Source organism: Danio rerio, chromosome 21 (assembly GCF_049306965.1).
Source record: "Danio rerio strain Tuebingen ecotype United States chromosome 21, GRCz12tu, whole genome shotgun sequence".
Lineage (NCBI taxonomy): Eukaryota > Metazoa > Chordata > Actinopteri > Cypriniformes > Danionidae > Danio > Danio rerio.
Genome location: NC_133196.1, coordinates 11,231,024 through 11,251,459, shown reverse-complemented (window position 1 = coordinate 11,251,459; position 20,436 = coordinate 11,231,024). Strand labels below are relative to the sequence as shown.

Here is a 20,436-nt window from a genome sequence, read left to right as displayed (position 1 = left end):
ATATGTGCCCAGGGGTACATTTTTGAGAACCAAGAAATATGTACCCTAATATTTAGTTTCTTGTAGTTTTTGTTTCACAATTCCACTAGAGGACAATGTGTACATCGTTCACAATCTCAAATACGCTACCAGAGTCGTGGCAAAATTACCGGTAATTTTCCAAAAAGGTGATCATGTGTGAGCAGCCCCTTTTTAAAAATATCGGTAAATTTGTTCTGCCAATTTTCCGGAAAAGAAGTTGTAACATTACCGCTAATTTCCCGGAATGCTGCTCTGTGTCATTTCATCTGATTGCTTAGAGTAGACGTTAACGTCAGAGCGTTCACAATTCAAACTCAATCGAACAAACCAATCAGACGAATTCACATCTGTGCAGTTTATGTAAATCCTACTTCAGACAACATCTCAACATGCGAAAGTGTTCCTTCATTTCATCAGCATTTGTCATGTAATCAAATGTGTAAACAAAGCTGTTTTTAGCTGCGGTTAGTGCTTCTGGCACCTAGACTGCAGCTCCGCACTGGAAGTTTGGTCAGAGGAGAAATGGTCGTGCCCAGCTGAGCTTGGTTTCTCTCAAGGTTTTTTCCTTCACTTTTGTCAATTGGTGAAGTCTGTTCCTCGCCACTGGCTTGGTTGGTTTGGGACTTGTGGAGCTGCACATTGATGAATTTTCTCTTCAGTGTTTGGGCTTTCAGCAGTGAAAATTAAACCACACTGAACTGAACTGAACTGAACTGAACTGAACTGAACTGAACTGAACTGAACTTCAACTCTGAAAACTGAACTGACACAGTTGAAATTTACTAGAACTTCTATGTGAAGATGCTTTGACATAATCTACTTTGTAAAAGCACTACAGAAATAAACATGAATTGAATTGAATTGAATTCTGCCCTTGGATGGTAGCTATTTTGGTTTTGTTAGTTATTTGGTCCATCTCTGGGACAAAAGCAGGTACATGATTGAAACCAAAGTGAAACGTTCAACTGCGTGACTTCCTTTATGTTTACAAATTCAAGCGTGACCGTTTATATTAATTACACCCCTATTAGGGCAAACACCTGATTAAGCTGATTTTGTCCTGGTTAATGTGGCGCGAATGTCCGAAAAAGTTCATATTGTTTTCAATTCAAGCGATTTGCTTTAGTCATGCGTTAAGCACGTCAAACGCCCAATTTGCGCCATGTCATTCACTCGATTCACATCGTTAACGTCACCTCATTTGCACAAATAGTGCCGCAGGATGTCTGACCACGTTTATGCATTGACTTAACGTGTAAATAACTCACACTTGATGCGTCTGTTTTGAACGTATATAAGAAAAATGTTGACATGTTCAATATTTATTTTGCCCGCTGTATATAAAGTAGCTTGAATGTTGTTGTTTACCAAAGCAACAAATTAATTCAAGTTTCCTAACATAGAATAAGCAATAGAATGGACTTTAATTTTGTCCCATTTTATCCACATGGAGGGCCTCTAAGGGGAAACAAAAAGCCTCTAATTGAAAGGCCTGTGTCTTTAGTGACTCTGCATCTCAAACAGGAAGTGCTGCCCACATCAAACGCCTGGCGATCCTTAGTGTGGGCTGAAATTTGTGTGCACGCTCTTCATGAAGGCAGCAGGTAGAGTTACTGCTGCCTCAGAAGATTGAGTTCAGTCAGCAGATCTCGTAAAGTTTATGATGTTTTAAAAGAGGCGAGTCGAGAGAGAGTTTAAAGGCCCGAGGGGAAGAGGTCATTGGGTAATGATGGTCATATGTGGCTGCTTTTTACTCTTTTCACCTTTCATGAGGATCTTTTTATCATGATGGGCAGCTCTTTACATGCTTGTACGAGCCCTGCAAGTATTTTTATAAGGACTTCTTTACTCAGTCTAATATCATAGTAAACCTGTCCTAATGGCTTAAAGACTCCAGTCTAGAAAACCACAACTGGCTTGTAACATTTCTGGATTACTTTTTCTGTGCAAAACCCAAAAACTCACAGACCTGCTTAAAGTAAATCAATTAATTCATTGTTTGTTTATTTGCTCACTCATTCGTCTATTTATTTTTTTGTCTATTTATTTATTTGTCTAGTAATTTATTTATGTATTTATTTGTGTATTTATTCATTTATTTGCCTATTAATTAATTTATTTGTCAATTTACTTATTTGACTATTTAATCATTTGTCTATTTATTTATTTGATTGTCTATTTATTCATTTGTTTATTTATTTGTCTATTTATTTGTTTATTTGACTATTTATTTATTTTTCAATTTATTTATTTGTTTGTCTATTTATTTATTTATTTATTTGTCTATTTATTTATTTGTCTATGTATTTATTTATTTATTTATTTGTCTATGTATTTATTTATTTGTTTATGTTTTTGTCTATTTATTTATTTATTTGTCTATATATTTTAATTGATTGATTAAATTATTTGTGTATTTATTTATTTGTGTATTTATTTGTTTGTTTATTAATTTGCCTATTTATTTAATTATTTGTCTATTAATTCATTTATTTATTTGTATATTTATTCATTTATTTGTCTATGTATTTATTTATTTATTTGTCTATTTATTTATTTGTCTGTTTATTTATTTATTTATTTGTTTGTTTGTTTTTATAAATGTGATCATGATAATATTTTAATTTTAGAATAAAATTTTTTATAATTAAAAAAACCTTTTTCTTTTGCTTTTGCATTTTTATTCTTTTTATTGTTCATCTTGTTTGTTTATCATACCTGTTAATATTTTTTTATTTGCATTTTATGTTGACATAATTCCTTATAAAGTGTTTTTATATACTTCACACAAGTACAAGTAACACATGTTTTATTTAAGATTTATTTTTAATATATATTTTTAAATGTGTATACAGTAGTGTGAAAAAGTGAATGAATGAATTTAATTAATATACTGGCATAATAACAGCTTAGAAACCACGTCGCAACGGCATTGCAACATCTTAGCATCACGGCGACACATTTTTCACCACTATCCCTCACATATTTCTCAGAGATGTACAAGTTATGTTTGTTCTGATAACATCATGTAACTCAAGCTCTGTGGCAGAGATGTGAATAACGCAGCAGCTTCTATGTTAAGTATCCTAATCTCTGCATCCTCCTAAATGTTCTCCATGCATGTTTCCAGGCACGTCGAGATACTGGATACCAAACATATGCACTGATATTTGATAAGGATGTAACCGAGCTGTGTTTTCTTTCTTTCTCGTGCCTCTTTAAGTAGTGCAGATATGAAACACTCTCCTAAAAGGTGACTGGTTTAGACTACAGTTGTTCCCAAACATACTGTAAATAACTTCAGTGTACTGTGACGCTGCTATGAAGATGTGTATGAAGCATCGCTCAGCACGTGTGGTGTTTTAATGGTTTGTGTTATGCAGTTTGACCATGTGTGACTGTCAGTCATGTGTGTCGTGATTCTGATTTGAATATCCAGATTAAATAACGCCCTATGAAAAAATAGTGGGAAAACACCTTCAAGCTGTGCAGATTTAGGTGTCAAAAAATCTTAAGATATATACATATTAAGATTTTATTTTTGTCTCTTATGGTCATTTATAGGCTAGATTTATTTAATCAAGGATAAAGTAAAATATTTTATAAAAAATATTGCATTTTTAAAAGAGTTAAATATCTTAAAATGTAATTTAATCTTGTGAGGAGAAGCTGAATTGTCAGCATCATCATCCTTTAGAAATCATTCCAATGTGCAAATATTTGTTTGTGTCACGTTCGGTGAGGGGAAAAAGGAGCGAGGACTCAGGTGCAGCAATATTGGGTCTTTATTAATTATAAAATGAAAACAAAAAGGCAAAACAAACAACCCCGAGGGGGAAAACTCTAATAAAACAAATAAACGAACAAACAAACTTTACTGGACCGGCAGGACAAGACAGGGCTGGACACAAGACAGGAAACTATCGACGACGAACTGACAAAGGACTGAAAACATGAGGGGGATTATAAAGCAAAAAGTAAATTGACACACAGGTGAACACAATTAACTAATAATGGGTTGACAAGGAGGGTGGGACTAGACAATAGACGGGAGAGCGCATGACACAGAGAGACAATACAAGTCATGCGCTCACATAACACAACACTGAAGCACACGACAAAAGCACGTGACCACAATGTAAACACCGAGCCACGTGCTTTGACAAAAGACGCAAGACACGAGCACACGATAGATAAACACCTTACCGTGCGCTCACACATAAGCAACGCGCATGCTTCATCTCAGCGCCAACCAAAACTGAAACCAACTAGACGGAGGCGCCGAGAATAAAGCAGCGCGCTGCTGACAGAACAAACACAAACACTAGTACAAGAGCGCGCGCGTCTGAGGGACGCAGAGCGTGCGCGGCCACATCATGTGCCAGCACGCACACTCTGCGTACACCCACGACGGCGCGCGCGCACAGAGACAGAAACAGGACCAGACATTGAGTAGTGTCAGAGCTCTGCCACCAAAACAAGAATTTACAAGACCAAAGTGGCAGAACCCTGACACTAGCCCCCCCCAAAAGGGACGCCACCTGGCGTCCCTAAAGGGAACATCCAACAAGGTACAAGACAGACAAGAAACACTACAAGACAACAAAACAGGCAACATCAACAGACACAAGACAGGGAGGTGAACAGGCAAGACGACATGAAGGGAGGGAGGGAAGCCAAGCCAGACCCAACAAGACAAACAAGGGAGGGATGGGAGGGCAAGACCAGGGAGGATCAGGAGGGACAGTCCAGGGTGGATTCAGTGGGTCGGGGGCCCCGGCAGGGAGCCAGGGTGGAGCCGGAGGGTCCGTCCAGGGTGCAGGGAGGGAACACCAGGGAGGAGCAGGAGGGACGACCCAGGGAGAGTCTATCAGGGGAGACGAGGCAGGAGGTCGGTGGGGAGCCGGCTGGGCTGGAGGCCTGTGGGGAGCCGGCTGGGCTGGAGGCCTGTGGGGAGCCGGCTGGGCTGGAGGCCTGTGGGGAGCCGGCTGGGCTGGAGGCCTGTGGGGAGCCGGCTGGGCTGGAGACCAGAGGGGAGCCGGCAGGGCAGGAGACCAGAGGGGAGCCGGCAGGGCAGGAGACCAGAGGGGAGCCGGCAGGGCAAGGCGCCGGGCTGGGACCGGCAGGACGAGACGTCTGGGTGGGGCCAGCAGGGCAGGGCGCCGAGCTGGGGCTAGCTGGGCGAGACGTCTGAGTGGCGCCGGCAGGGCGAGACGTCTGGGTGGCGCCGGCAGGGCGAGACGTCTGGGTGGCGCCGGCAGAGCGAGACGTCTGGGTGGCGCCGGCAGAGCAAGGAGCCGGGCTGGGGCCGGCTGGGCGAGACGTCTGGGTGGCGCCGGCAGGGCAAGGAGCCGGGCTGGGGCCGGCTGGGCAAGGCGTCTGGGTGGCGCCGGCAGGGCAAGGCGTCTGGGAGGCGCCGGCTGGGCAAGGCGTCTGGGAGGCGCCGGCTGGGCAAGGCGTCTGGGTGGTGTCGGCAGGGCAAGGAGCCGGGCTGGTGCCGGCAGGGCTAGACGTCTGGTTGATGCCAGCAGAGCAAGGAGCCGGGCTGGGGCCGGCAGGGCGAGACGTCTGGGTGGTGCCGGCAGGGCAAGGAACCGGGCTGGGGCCGGCAGGGCGAGACGTCTGGGTGGCGCCGGCAGGGCAAGGAGCCGGACTGGGACTGGCACTGAGCGGCGCTCTGGGGCTGGAGCCGACACTGGAGGGCGCTCTGGGGCTGGAGCCGACACTGGAGGGCGCTCTGGGGCTGGAGCCGACACTGGAGGGCGCTCTGGGGCTGGAGCCGACACTGGAGGGCGCTCTGGGGCTGGAGCCGACACTGGAGGGCGCTCTGGGGCTGGAGCCGACACTGGAGGGCGCTCTGGGGCTGGAGCCGACACTGGAGGGCGCTCTGGGGCTGGAGCCGACACTGGAGGGCGCTCTGGGGCTGGAGCCGACACTGGAGGGCGCTCTGGGGCTGGAGCCGACACTGGAGGGCGCTCTGGGGCTGGAGCCGACACTGGAGGGTGCTCTGGGGCTGGAGCCGTTGTGGTGGAGGAGCCCTTTCTCCTCCGACGCTTCCTTGGTCTGGGTGGCAGGAAGCTGGCCACCTCTTCAGACACTGCAGTGTACTCCACTGCCTGCAGGACTGGTGCAGTGTCTGATGCGGGTGCCTCAGTAAGTGATGCTGCAGCCAGGATGGTAACTGAAAGGGCTGCAGCAGGTTCAGTCATCTCTGGGTGGGCGACAGGTGAGGCTGACCCGTTCTTCCTCCTCCGTCTCCGTTGGTGGGTCATCGGAGGACTGGGGATTTGGCAGTCTGTAAGTGGGAGGGGCGGTGGACCAAGTGGAGGCAGGCCACCATTTCCCTGGCTGTGGTAGACATAGCTCACAAACTGCCAGAATGTCAATATCCCCAGCATTCCCATCTCCCAGGCCTGAAGGGGGCTGTTGAGTCCAGCGTTGAACGCCTCCTTCAGTGCAGTGTTTGTAGATTCAAGCCCCTCTGCTGCGTAGATGAACTGGTATGCAAACTCCTTCACTGTAGATACCCCTTGATGGAGTGAAAGGAGTCTGCCTAAACGCTCCTTCTGCTGGCATGCAGAGGGACGAGAAGTGGGAGATGGGAAAAGGAAGATACCCATTTTCTGCTGAGTCCTCTGTTTTGGTCAGTTCGTACTGTCACGTTCGGTGAGGGGAAAAAGGAGCGAGGACTCAGGTGCAGCAATATTGGGTCTTTATTAATTATAAAATGAAAACAAAAAGGCAAAACAAACAACCCCGAGGGGGAAAACTCTAATAAAACAAATAAACGAACAAACAAACTTTACTGGACCGGCAGGACAAGACAGGGCTGGACACAAGACAGGAAACTATCGACGACGAACTGACAAAGGACTGAAAACATGAGGGGGATTATAAAGCAAAAAGTAAATTGACACACAGGTGAACACAATTAACTAATAATGGGTTGACAAGGAGGGTGGGACTAGACAATAGACGGGAGAGCGCATGACACAGAGAGACAATACAAGCCATGCGCTCACATAACACAACACTGAAGCACACGACAAAAGCACGTGACCACAATGTAAACACCGAGCCACGTGCTTTGACAAAAGACGCAAGACACGAGCACACGATAGATAAACACCTTACCGTGCGCTCACACATAAGCAACGCGCATGCTTCATCTCAGCGCCAACCAAAACTGAAACCAACTAGACGGAGGCGCCGAGAATAAAGCAGCGCGCTGCTGACAGAACAAACACAAACACTAGTACAAGAGCGCGCGCGTCTGAGGGACGCAGAGCGTGCGCGGCCACATCATGTGCCAGCGCGCACACTCTGCGTACACCCACGACGGCGCGCGCGCACAGAGACAGAAACAGGACCAGACATTGAGTAGTGTCAGAGCTCTGCCACCAAAACAAGAATTTACAAGACCAAAGTGGCAGAACCCTGACAGTTTGCTTGTAAAAATATGAAACTATAAATGAAAATATGACAAAAAAAATTATTAAATGCTTTGTTAAAATAAACTGAAAGAAAAAAATTGTGCTGGTTTGATGTTATTTTTATTGTTGATGTTAAAAGTGTTTTTTTTTTGTTAATGTTCAATTTGTTTAACTTAGTGAAATCTGTTATAAATTCATTTGTAGGAATAGCATTTATTTAAATATTAAATTATTGAAATTATGTGTAATATACAATTATGCACTTGGTAAATTTTAAATTTGGAATATTATGTGTGTTTATTAGTTCATAAAATCTAAAATCTAATATATATATATATATATATATATATATATATATATATATATATATATATATATATATATATATATACTGGTGAAAGTGTTATGGAATTTAGTAACGCACAGCAAATGGAAAGAAAAAACTTCTGCCTTTCGCGATTTGTGTGTTTGTGGTCTTTTACTGTGGTCTTTTATGTGGATTTTGCAGTGTTTACTTCAATAATGCCAGTAATATATGCATACTCCATATGTCTTAATTCCATTTCTGTTTAGTTCAGTTCTGACTTTAGTCGGATTAAGGTAATCAAAAATCTCTGTTTGGAGTTTATGTAGGCCTACAGTTCAACTTTGATGTTTAACTGAATAAACAGTTAGTAAACACAAGTACATCTTATTGAACATCATTTATTTTCATCACCAATTATCACAGTAGAACAGTTTCTCAAGCAGTTTGGGATGCATTTTGGAAACAGGAGATGAGCCCCTGGTCTAATGCGCCACCTGGCCTGAGAAACGCGTTTTCAAAGATTTTCTTTTAGTCATTATTTGGGCAGCAAACATAATTTGAATGCCTTCAGCAAAATTCAAATGAGCCATTTTAATCTGGATTAATCCAGATTAATTCCAAGATTACAGTGAGATTAATCTAGATTAAAAAAATAAATCTATGCTCACCTATTATATATATATATATATATATATATATATATATATATATATATATATATATATATATATATATATATATATATATATATATATATTAGTTAGATTTTGTAAACTAATACACATAATATTCTAGAGGCCACTTTATTAGGTACACCTTACTGGTACTGGGTTGGACCCACTTTTGCCTTCAGAACTGCCTTAATCCTTTGTGGCATAGATTCAGCAAGGTACTGGAAAATGATTTTGGTCCATATTGACATGATAGCATCACACAGTTGCTGCAGATTTGTTGGCTGCCCATGATGCGAGTCTCCCGTTCCACCACATCCAAAAGGTGCTCTATTGGATTGAGATCTGTTGACTGTGGAAGCCATTTGATTACAGCGAACACTTTGTCATGTTCAAAAAACCAGTCTGAGATGATTTGCACATTTGACAATAAAAAAATCTAAATAAATCTATATATCTAATTATAAATATATAAATCTATATATCTAAATAAAACTATATGTCACACAGCATATCATATATATTTATATAAAAATGATAAAGCATATTTATTCTGACCTGTACTTGTTAAACTACATACAAAGTATATGCGGTTGTACAAAACTGTTATATGTTAAGAACATAGAAATGTATTGTTGACAAATGAGGGATAATGGACAAGTATAAAGGTTTAGTTGAACTGTGTAAAGCTGAACTGTGATCCTGGAGACTTTTATCATGTCATCACATAACTCTTATATATAAACTATTGTTACATTGAAAGTGTCACCGGGAGTCAAGGGAGCGAAGTCAGGAGGTTGGATCCAATTGCAATATTTAATGATAAAGATTATTCATGCAGGCAAAAACAAAGGAGGTCAAAAAACCAGAACTCAGGTTTCATGAAGGGCATCGAAAAATGCAAAAACAAAGCGATGATCAAAGTACAAAAAGTTACAAAACAATCATCAAAACATAACTAGAAAAACTATAAACAGGACGACACTCACTGAAACCATACAGGTACTGACAAACATCCTCACTGACTGGTGTGTGCCATGTGTATAAATAGTCCAAACAATTGATGATGATATTCAGCTGTGTGTGATTAATGGTGACTGGTTTGTGCAAAGGCATGCTGGGATATGTAGTTCCTGAATGACATGTGTAGTATGCCAGCAATCTTTCAGGAATAGATTGCTGGTTATGTGACAGAAAGCAAATTAGTCATTATATATTGCTGATTTTTTTTTTTTTTTTCTAGATATACATTCACATTCTAGGCTATGGATGTCAAATCCATTTCATGGAGGGCTGCAGCCCCGCTCAGTTTAGTTCCAACCCTAATTAAACACACTTCCCTGCAGGTTTCAAACAGGACTTAATTAGTGTGATCAGTTTAATTTTTATTAAATTTTTTTTATTTAGTTTAATTTAAATTAAAGGTAAAGCTAAACTGTGCAGAGCTGCGACCCTCCAGGAACTGGAGTTGACACCTGTGTTCTAGACATACATCTTTGGCCTGTTCATACACTGCACATATTGAGAAATAAAGTAGCTGAAATATTGCGAAGGAAAAGAAACTGTGTCTTCTCTATACGTTATACATATTGCAGGCTGTAATGTTGTTTTATTAGTAAGGCAATATGAAAGAAAATGACAAACAGAAAAAGACAAACTGATACGGAACAACACATCGATAGAGGAGGGCGAGATGCCAGCAGGAGAAAGAGCCAGACAGATGAGAGCACTGGGGGAGATCAGTCAGCTTTACTAATCCACTGGTGGTGGTAACATGGTCCTGATATTGGCTCTATTTAAAGCAGCAGTTGATCCAGCATGTCAAACACTGATCTATAATCCCACTGCAGTCGCACTGCTGCTCGAGATCTCCTTTCTATATAATAACAAGAGGTTTGTCCAATCTTATGCCGCCTGCTTTCTGTCATACCGAGCCTCGAGGGATCCATCTGTAACCCCTGAACTGCCATTTTTCCTTTGCTACAAACTAACACCCAGATGATGAGATGTTTCCAACAGGCAAATTTCGTAGCCTTTTGCACTGGAAGATCGACTTCATTTTATTATGCAAACAGTTGTCAAGTGATGAAAAAAGCATATGGCAAATCATACAGAAAACATTATTTAATGTCAGTATGGTACAGTTTTTGTCAACACGATTTCACACTGAAAAAAAAAATTCCTGTAAATTTTATTGTAAAAAACTGCAGCTGTGTTTGACAGAAATTAACCGTAAAAAATACAGTAGAATTTTTTTTAGTTTATGAAAGCAATAACCATAAAATTTATGGGAAAAACTGTAAGCTGTGGTTGAAAAAAATCTACTGTTAAAAATACGGTAGAGATGTTTTTCAGTTTACGGTATAATTAAGAGAACTGTAAAATTCACAGTAAAAAACTGGCAGCTGTGGTTGCCAGAATCCACTGTTAAAAATACGGTAGAGATGTTTTTCAGTTTACGGTATAATTAAGAGAACTGTAAAATTCCCAGTAAAAAAAACTGGCTGCTGTGGTTGCCAGAATCCACTGTTAAAAATACGGTAGAGATGTTTTTCAGTTTACGATATAATTGAGAGAACTGTTAAATTCACAGTAAAAAACCTAGCTGCTGTGGTTGCCAGAATCCACTGTTAAAAATACGGTAGAGATGTTTTTCAGTTTACGGTATAATTAAGAGAACTGTAAAATTCCCAGTAAAAAAAACTGGCTGCTGTGGTTGCCAGAATCCACTGTTAAAAATACGGTAGAGATGTTTTTCAGTTTACGATATAATTGAGAGAACTGTTAAATTCACAGTAAAAAACCTAGCTGCTGTGGTTGCCAGAATCCACTGTTAAAAATACGGTAGAGATGTTTTTCAGTTTACGGTATAATTAAGAGAACTGTAAAATTCACAGTAAAAAGAACTGTAAGTGGTGGTTGCCAGAATCGACCTTTAAAAATAAGCTAGATATGTTTTACAGCTTATGGTATAATTAAGAAAACTGTCAAATTTACAGTAAAAAACTGGCAGCTGTGGTTGCCAGAATCCACTGTTAAAAATACGGTAGAGATGTTTTTCACTTTACAGTACATATAATATATCTTTAAAAGATAAGGTAAAACTGGTAGGTTAAATGACATTAATAAACAGTAATGTCACATTTAAAAGACTGCAATTCATATTCATATGAATTTGTACAATCACATTTGTACAATTTGCTTATCCTCCAATGACTTTTTAAATTGGGTTTAGGGGCGAAGTTGGGTGCCACACCTCCTTTTTAAAATTGTACATGTTCGTATGACTGTATGAATTCATACGAATTAGCCACTAAACTGAACAAAACATAAAATAGTTCCGTTTCTTTGTGAGATCAGGCTGGTTTTAGTATCAGCAATTATTCAGTCAATATGAAAAATGGTGACAAAATTAGTTTGACTGATTAAAAATTGCTTGTTTTTTTTATTATTAATTAAATGTAGTAACAAAAATTGCTAATAGTCTGTACATAGTTTATGCATAAAACATATGCTGGATAAATGGCGGTCATTTCACTGTGGCATTGCCAGATTAATAAAGGGACTAAGCCGAAAAGAAAACCAATGAATGATGAAAAATGGTTAATTAACTGTACATAGTTAGTATGTGGGCGACGTGGTGGCTCAGTGTTTAGCACTGTCGCTTCACAGCAAGAAGGTCGCTGGTTCGAGTCCCGGCTGAGTCAGTTGGCATTTCTGTGTGGAGTTTGCATGTTCTCCCCGTGATGGCGTGGGTTTCCTTCGGGTGCTCCGGTTTCCCCCACAGTTCAAAGACATACGCTAGAGGTAAACTAAGTTGGCCGTAGTGTATGTGTGTGAATGAGTGTGTATGGATGTTTCCCAGTACTGGGTTGCTGCTGGAAGGGCGTCCATTGTGTAAAACATATGCTGGATAAGTTGGCAGTTCATTCCGCTGTTGAGACTGCTGAGAAATAAAGGGACTAAGCCAAAGGAAAATGAATGAATGAATGAATGAATATATGAATAATTTGTTTTTATTTGTGAATTTAAATTTGCATTTAATTTGACATTAATTTAATTTAATTACATTAATTAATGATTCCTCTTTAAATATATTTTAACATACAGCTTATTTACAAAAAAGAAAAAACTAGTCTTCAAAGAAAAGAGAGAATGTTTTGAGTTTCAGTGCTAGGGCCCTATACATGGAATTGCGTAGGACCCCCAAATCACTAAGTCCACCCCTGTGTGAGTGTGTGTGAAATATGTAAAGCCTAACAAAAGGGATTTTCACATATTTTTTCCAGCAACAATCCTATTTTTCCAGTGATTTTTTTCCATATATACAGTGATTTATTTTTCTCATGCATCTTGCTTTCCTCTGCAGTTTTGGTCTTACTATTTTCCTTTGGCTTTTTCGGTTCCTCTAGGGCACCATTTTCCTACCTGGCAACAGAGTCACTGAACATCCCAGCAATGGAGAGGAAGGTGGAAAGTTCCTTTTTGAAGTCATCCCAGGTAAGGAGAAACCTTTTTTAACCATGTCTGTTTTTGCAATACGAGCACCCTTTGGCTTTCATGATGGGTCTGCAGTGACCTCAATCGCAGAGGAGACTCTTCAAAGACATTCATCACAGATAATGAGAACAGATTGATGTTACAAACACAGCTGAGTTTTGTTTGCTTTCCAGGGCACTAACATGACCATGATGCATAAAACACATAACCCAGACATAAGTCTGAAGTCATTTTTCAAATTTTGGATAAATAAATCAAATGCATGACTGTACTTCTCAAAATAGTAATGTTATTTAAAGCTTTTTTTCAAAGGAAATACCACACAAGCTTTTTTCTGTCATCAACACTCAGGATTTAGTATGGTAATGAATGTGTATATGGCAATGTTGATGTATTAGGACTTGGCGGTATAAATCTGCTGCGCTGCTGCTGCTGCTGCTTTGATTACTATGGCAGAACAAGTACCGAGGCCTCCTACTGCCAGTATATACACAGACATGCCCTCTGAGTAAATAACATGCTGCTGCTGCAAACATAATATATATGTAACCCCCGTAGCAGATCTAAACACAGGTGGAGCTGGGGTGGAGGAGGGTTTCAGAAAATATGCCGTACAACAGCGTATAATGAGCAAGCTCATTGGCTGGCGAGGTGACAGCAACCAATCCCCCATGTAGTTAATGACGCAGGAGCAGATTAGTTGACCTATCAGCCTATTCGTGCATAGTTTCAAGGCAGAAATTTCACTATTTGTTCTCATTTTGATGGTAAACCTCTGTTGTACAGTATTTTGTTAAATATTATAATGTTAAATAGGCGAAGCAGTGGCGCAGTAGGTAGTGCTGTCGCCTCACAGCAAGAAGGTTGCTGGGTCGCTGGTTCGATCCTAGGCTCTGTTGGCGTTTCTGTGTGGAGTTTGCATGTTCTCCCTGTGTTCGCATGGGTTTCCTCCGGGTGCTCCGGTTTCCCCCACAGTCCAAAGACATGCTGTACAGGTGATTTGGGTAGGCTAAATTGTCCGTATTGTATGAGTGTGTGTGTGGATGTTTCCCAGTGATGGGTTGCGGCTGGAAGGGTATCTGCTGCGTAAAAGTGTGCTGGACAAGTTGGCGGTTCATTCCGCTGTGGCGATCCTGGATTAATAAAGGGACTAAGCCAAAACTAACATGTCATAATATGTTTTATTTTGTTTAAGTTCTAATAAATTGCTCAGTTTTAGAAGTTTCTGGATGAAAAAAACTATTACAATGTTTTTAATGTAACCATTAAAATTGAGTTAAAAAGAAATCAAAATAGAAAAAATGGGAATTTAGGAAGGATTTAAATGAATAAGACCCTATTTAAACTGTTTAAATGACACCTCTTTTACCTCTTTTTCAAGATTTAAGATACGTCTTTTGTAGTCTCCAGAATGTGTCTGTCAAGTTTCAACTCAAAACACCCATCAGATTATTTATTATACCTTTTTAAATCTGTGAAATTTGGTCTGTTAAGACACTGTAGCTGTTTTTGTTGCCTGTGCCTTTAATGTAAATGAGCTAGTGCTCCTCACCCACCGTTCGTGCGAATCAGAGCCACAGAGATCGCTTTGATCTCTGCCTTTCACATAGATATACAGCACAGTGACACACAAGAATGAAGCAGTACTCCCTTACAACATTAAGAACTTCCCCAACTGTCATTTGATATATTTGTTGTGGAATTAATTCAAGCCTTTCTGCAAGGATGAGTCACACACAATGTCGTTATAAAGTTACGAGCATGCACACATTTACATTTCACTGTTTTTGCACAGCAAATGTGACAAGATACACATTAATATCTACTGCTGTATGGACATCCGTTATGCGATTATGTTCATTCATTCATTCATTCATTCATTCATTCATTTTCTTGTCGGCTTAGTCCCTTTATTAATCTGGGCTCGCTACAGCGGAATGAACAACCAACTAATCCAGCAAGTATTTACGCAGCGGATGCCCTTCCAACCACAACCCATCTTTGGGAAACATTCACACATACACTCTTACACTAAGGACAATTTAGCCTACCTAATTCACCAGTACCGCATGTCTTTGGACTCTGGGGGAAACTGGAGCACCCGGAGGAAACCAAAGCGAATGCTTGGAGAACATGCAAACTTCACACAGAAACGCCAACTGAGCCGATGATGGAACCAGCAACCTTCTTGCTTTGAGGCGACAGCATTACCTACTGCGCCACTGCTTCGCCCGCCGTTATGTTAATGTACAAAATAAACCTGATTTAAGTCCACCAACCGGGACTGAAGCATCCTCATTTTTAATTGTACTGACACTATGCAGCTGTGGTGATCAATTACACAGAGATTGTTAATGTATTACTGTATTGATTACAAACATGCTCTAAAATTGTTCTAAACTTGAAAAGCTCATCCTTGAGGTGCAGCTGATCACTCTCATTGAGGTGAGAGTTGAACAGATCTTTTTATCCCAGTTGCTTTGCGCACATCCTGTTTGTGTATATGATTATATGCATTACTAAAGAGACATGTTAAGACACGTCTGTCAATCACTGCGTATGCCGTGGGCCTCAAAATGGAAGGGATTCGGATCCTATTTATAACGTCAGGAAATTAAAATTATTGTGTTTTTATCACTACAAATGACTGTGGACACACTGTACCTACACACAGTTCTGTCGAAACAGCCTACAAAAGATGATTTACATCATAGGTGCCCTTTAAGTTTCATTATTCCAGTAAGTTATAACTGTTTTTTTTAATTAAAAAAATGAGAAACAACCTAGAAGAAACAAAAATAAATATAATCAGAAAAAAAGTACAAAAATATAGTGTCCTTCATAGCTACCTTGAGATGTGATGCTTTCAAACACTTGTATATGCAACATATTATTCCGAATAATCGGACACAGCTGTCACTTCTGTGGAAGCTTCTTTTTCACTTGTAAACAATGTTTATTTATAAATCTTCTTGTCATGTAAACCAACGTGTGAGTTCTCTGAACAATCCTTCTTTATCCAAATAACAAGGTAGTTTGTTTCTTCCCCGGATGCAGTTTAGTGATGAATGGCGGTGGATTCGCCACCTGCTGTAGTCAATTTCCAGATCACACTCTTCAGCTGAGGTTGTGTTTGGAAAGTGTTCAGATAAAACACAGATGTCCCTCTCATGCGCCGGATGATGAATCACTGAGGACAGATGCGAACCCCAGCGCTGCTTCCTACTCACTTCCACGAACACGCTAACATACACACCTGAGTCTAAAGCTAAATAAATCACACACTTTTGCTTTCCAGCGGCTGTTAATATGTACCACACACTAATCTTGACGCTTCTAGATTTGACTTTTCACCCTTTTTTAATTATTAAAGGTCAAAAGAGTCTTAAAAGTTGAATCAGATTGCACAGTTGAATATGACATCAATGGTCAGGCCAGGAATTTCATAGTGAGTTAATTTTTAAGGTTCTGGGTTTATTTGTTTCCTGCATAGCAATATCAAGATTGAGATATTACAGAAATGACATCCATAATTCATTTAAAAAGACAAATGAAAAAGAGCATTCCACAAAAACCATTCTTAGCAAACAAAAGTTGCACTAATAAACACACAAATACATGCGGTGGTGTGAAAAAGTTTTTGCCCCCATACTGTTTTTTTTTAAGTCACACTTTAATGTTTCAGATCATCAAACTAATTAAACCATTTGTTTTATTACTTTTATACTAATTTAAATATTTAGTCAAAGATAATATAAGTAAATAGTGCCTGTTTTAAATCCAGGTTTTTATTATAAAGGGAAAACAAAATCTCAAACTGCAGCGAAGTGTGAAAAAGTGTCCCCCCACACCTGAGTTCAATTTCTCTAACCACACTCTGGCCTTATTACCGCCATACCTGTTCACAATCAAGAAACCATTTATAATTTAAATAGGACCTGCCCGAGAAAGTGAAGTAGACTGAAAGATCCTCAAAAGCTACCTCAAGAGAGCAGCTACAACTCACCCAAGAGGTCACAAAATACCCCATATCAGCATCCAAAGAACTTGCTTTCTAACTTCTGTTAATATGTACCACACACAAGTGTTGATGCTCCAAGATCTGACTTTTGACCCTCAGCTGTATTTTTTTATTATTAAAGGTCAGAAAAGTCTTGAAAGATACAGGTTTGAATCAGGTTGCAGAATTGTATATGATTTTTAAGGTTAACTCACCCAAGAGGTCAAAAAAAAAAAACCTACAACAACATTCAAAGAATTATTACAGACCTTAGTTAGGGTGAGTGTTCATGACTCCACTATAAGAAATAGACTGGGCAAAATAGTTTACATGGCAGAATCCCACAACGCAATTTACTGCTGGGTAAAAAGAAGGCTTGTCTAAGTTTTGCCAGAATATATATATATATATATATATATATATATATATATATATATATATATATATATATATATATATATATATATATATATATATATACATATATATATATATATATATTATCTTCACATGAATAATTTACAGAATCATTTCAGTATACATGTAACCATTCTTTCTTTTCTAATCACCCTCCACCCCTTTTCCACCCTCACAAGACAGAACACTTAAATGGATATACTTGTGAGACATCCAGTTGATGTGTAAGAGGAAGTAAACAAGTAAACAAACAATGATGTCAAATAAAGGATTAAAGCAATGAAGTCATTATTGTCCATCTGTATTTTCAGTCAATGTAACATCCAAGTTATTCATGTATTCAATCAGTTTACCCCAAGTCTTCTCAAACATTGAATATTTTTATTTATTTTTTTAAGATTAAACATTATTCATGAAAATAAGAAGAAAGTTCTCTAAGCTGCATACAATATGACTTGGTGGTTGTACTGATTTCCATTGTATAGCAATGCATTTCTTTGCTGCGATTTTAATTAAACATAAATTTTTCCTTTGATTGAGCAGAACTGATTCATCCCACAGTAACATAAATCTTGGATCAGGTGGAAGGTTAACATAAGCAACTTTACTAATAGTTTTATTATATTTCTCCAATAGGTTTTAAGTTTGGAACATGTCCAAAACAAATAAAATAATGTACCAACCTTAATTTTACATCTAAAACAACATTCTGAATATGAATCACTTATCTTGTGCAATCGTTCAGGTGTATAACATACCCTGTGTAAAATATTAAACTGTATTAATCTGTCTACTATAAAATGAGAATGTTAAGGCACTTTTACAGACTTTTACTTTTACAGATACTTGTTCCCAAGTATCTTGACCAAAAATGCATTTCAAATCTTTCTCCTATTTAAATTTTGAAGAAGACACTTCCATCCCATACAAGTCATTAAAGTTGCTATACATATAAGACACAAATCCTTTGCTTACTTTTTTCTTTCTTATAACAGCATCTGTTGGGAGGGAAGAGAGGGGTCCTAAATTACCTTTTTGCATTGTGGTAATATAGTGTCTCACCTGTATATATTTGTAAAAAGTTTAACAGGAAGGGAAAACCTTAATCTTAATTGTTTGCCAGAAAGTATCGTGATGATCCCCAAGACATTTGAGAAAACAACCCACATAGCAAAATTTCTCTGGCCCAGCTCTGGCCCACACAATTAGGTTTTGCTTGGCCCACATGCCGCAGTGAATTACGGTACATGACTGGACCAAATTTGGCTTCCAGACAAGGGCCAAACACAGACCATATCTGGGCCAAGTCTCAGCCAAGTTAATAACTCAAAACTGGGCCTGAACTGGGCCAGATAGGTTGGTGTGTCATGATTGCAATGAAATTGATAAACCCATGGAGTGATGGCTTTAGGCACACTCTGGGCACGCTTTTTCTCAAAGTGACCTGATAGGTAGAATTTTTTTTCTTTATTCAAAAATGATTTTAGTGTATTTTAAATGTGGGTCAAGACTGGCCAAACTCACATGGCCCACTTATCAAATTTTTAAATCTGGGCCAAATACTACATTTTTCATCTGGCCCAAATCTTGTGTGCTGCCTTAAAGACGGTGCCACCTCTGCCAAACCCGGGCCATGTTTTGCCCACATGCTGTATGCCAGTGCCGGATGAATGCCTGCTGTGCCAGCTTTATGCCAAATCTGGGCCAGAATTCTTTGCTACTAGGGAAGGGGCACTTTTTACACCACTGTAGATCTATATCAGGTGTTTCATACACATCCTGCATCTGTGCCCAAGATCAAAATGGTTAAAATGCAAGTGTACATCAAGTAGACCTCTCAAAATATTGCTCACAATTTTGCCATTTCAAAAGTCAAATGCTTTCCCAGTACTGGGTTGCAACTGAAAGGGCTGAATGTATAAAAGTTAAAATGATTGTAATAATTTTTGATGAAATAGAAAAGATGAGGCAAGAACATATGCCTTTATCAAAAACATAAGACTATAAAGTGTGGAAAAGGATTCAACTGGCAGAATACAACAACCATAATTACTTCAGTTGGAGTTCAAGTGCACGGGAAGTTTGGAAACAGTGTACGGCTTTTGGGTTGTGTTTTAGTTTGTAGCTTTACCAAGCATCAGTAAATCACTGCAAATCACAAACATTAATTCACAGCCGGTGTTTTCTAGTCAAAACAGTCTAAACACAGCATAACATAACTGAGATTTTTCACACACACACACACACACACACACACACACACACACACACACACACACACACACACACACACACACACACACACACACACACACACACACACACACACAGACACACACATGCAGGTGATCACACTGTGTCCTTGTTTTCAGGCTTGTGACCTTGAAGAAGACAAAAAGTTAGTTTTCAGGTTTTTTAATTTCACTCTGAGACTCGCTGGTCCTTTATCTACGATGACATTGTGGCATTTATATGAATAGAGCCCTTTTTGCAGAGTAGATTAATTTGACACACATCATTGGCTGCTCACCCTGTCATCACGGCCTTCTTATTAGTCATGCCAGTAAATGCCACGTTCCATCTGACACCGAAATCATTACAAATGAGTTCCCTTATGCGAGAGTTTGAGATAAATGGGAATTACAGGAGCAATATGGACTTAAAACCACTCTATATCAAAATATTTTAAGGTATTTATTGCGATAAAGACGGTAATTCTTACTGTATGTATCCCCTGAGAAATAATAAAAAAGGTCTGTGTCAAGTAAACAGAGATAAATTAAGACACAGCCCTATAGACATACAGAGTATAACCTGCTCACAGGGCTCAGTAAATGAAATTTAATTGAATTAAAGGAAGCCATCCTAGGCATTTTTATAAAAATAAAATACATTCATTCATTTTCCTTCGGCTTAGTCACTTATTTATCAGGGGTCCTTCCCCCAAAAAGGAATGATAAACTCTGACCATATTGAATTAATATTCATTTGTGCATAATTATTCAGAAACACAGAACAAAACATAAAGCATAATCAGAAGCGAGCGTACACAACACAATCCAACACACACACACACAGAACTCTGTC

General features: G+C 39.4%; 1 protein-coding gene across 1 annotated transcript in view; it reads left to right on the top strand.

The window, feature by feature from the left end:
- arhgap24 (Rho GTPase activating protein 24) overlaps positions 1–20,436 on the top strand; it is a 224,546-nt gene that overhangs the window by 66,851 nt on the left and 137,259 nt on the right. Inside the window, exon 3 of the mRNA XM_001338974.8 lies at positions 12,845–12,932. Within this exon, the coding sequence (XP_001339010.2) occupies positions 12,845–12,932 (88 nt within the window). The remainder of the gene's footprint in view (positions 1–12,844; positions 12,933–20,436) is intronic.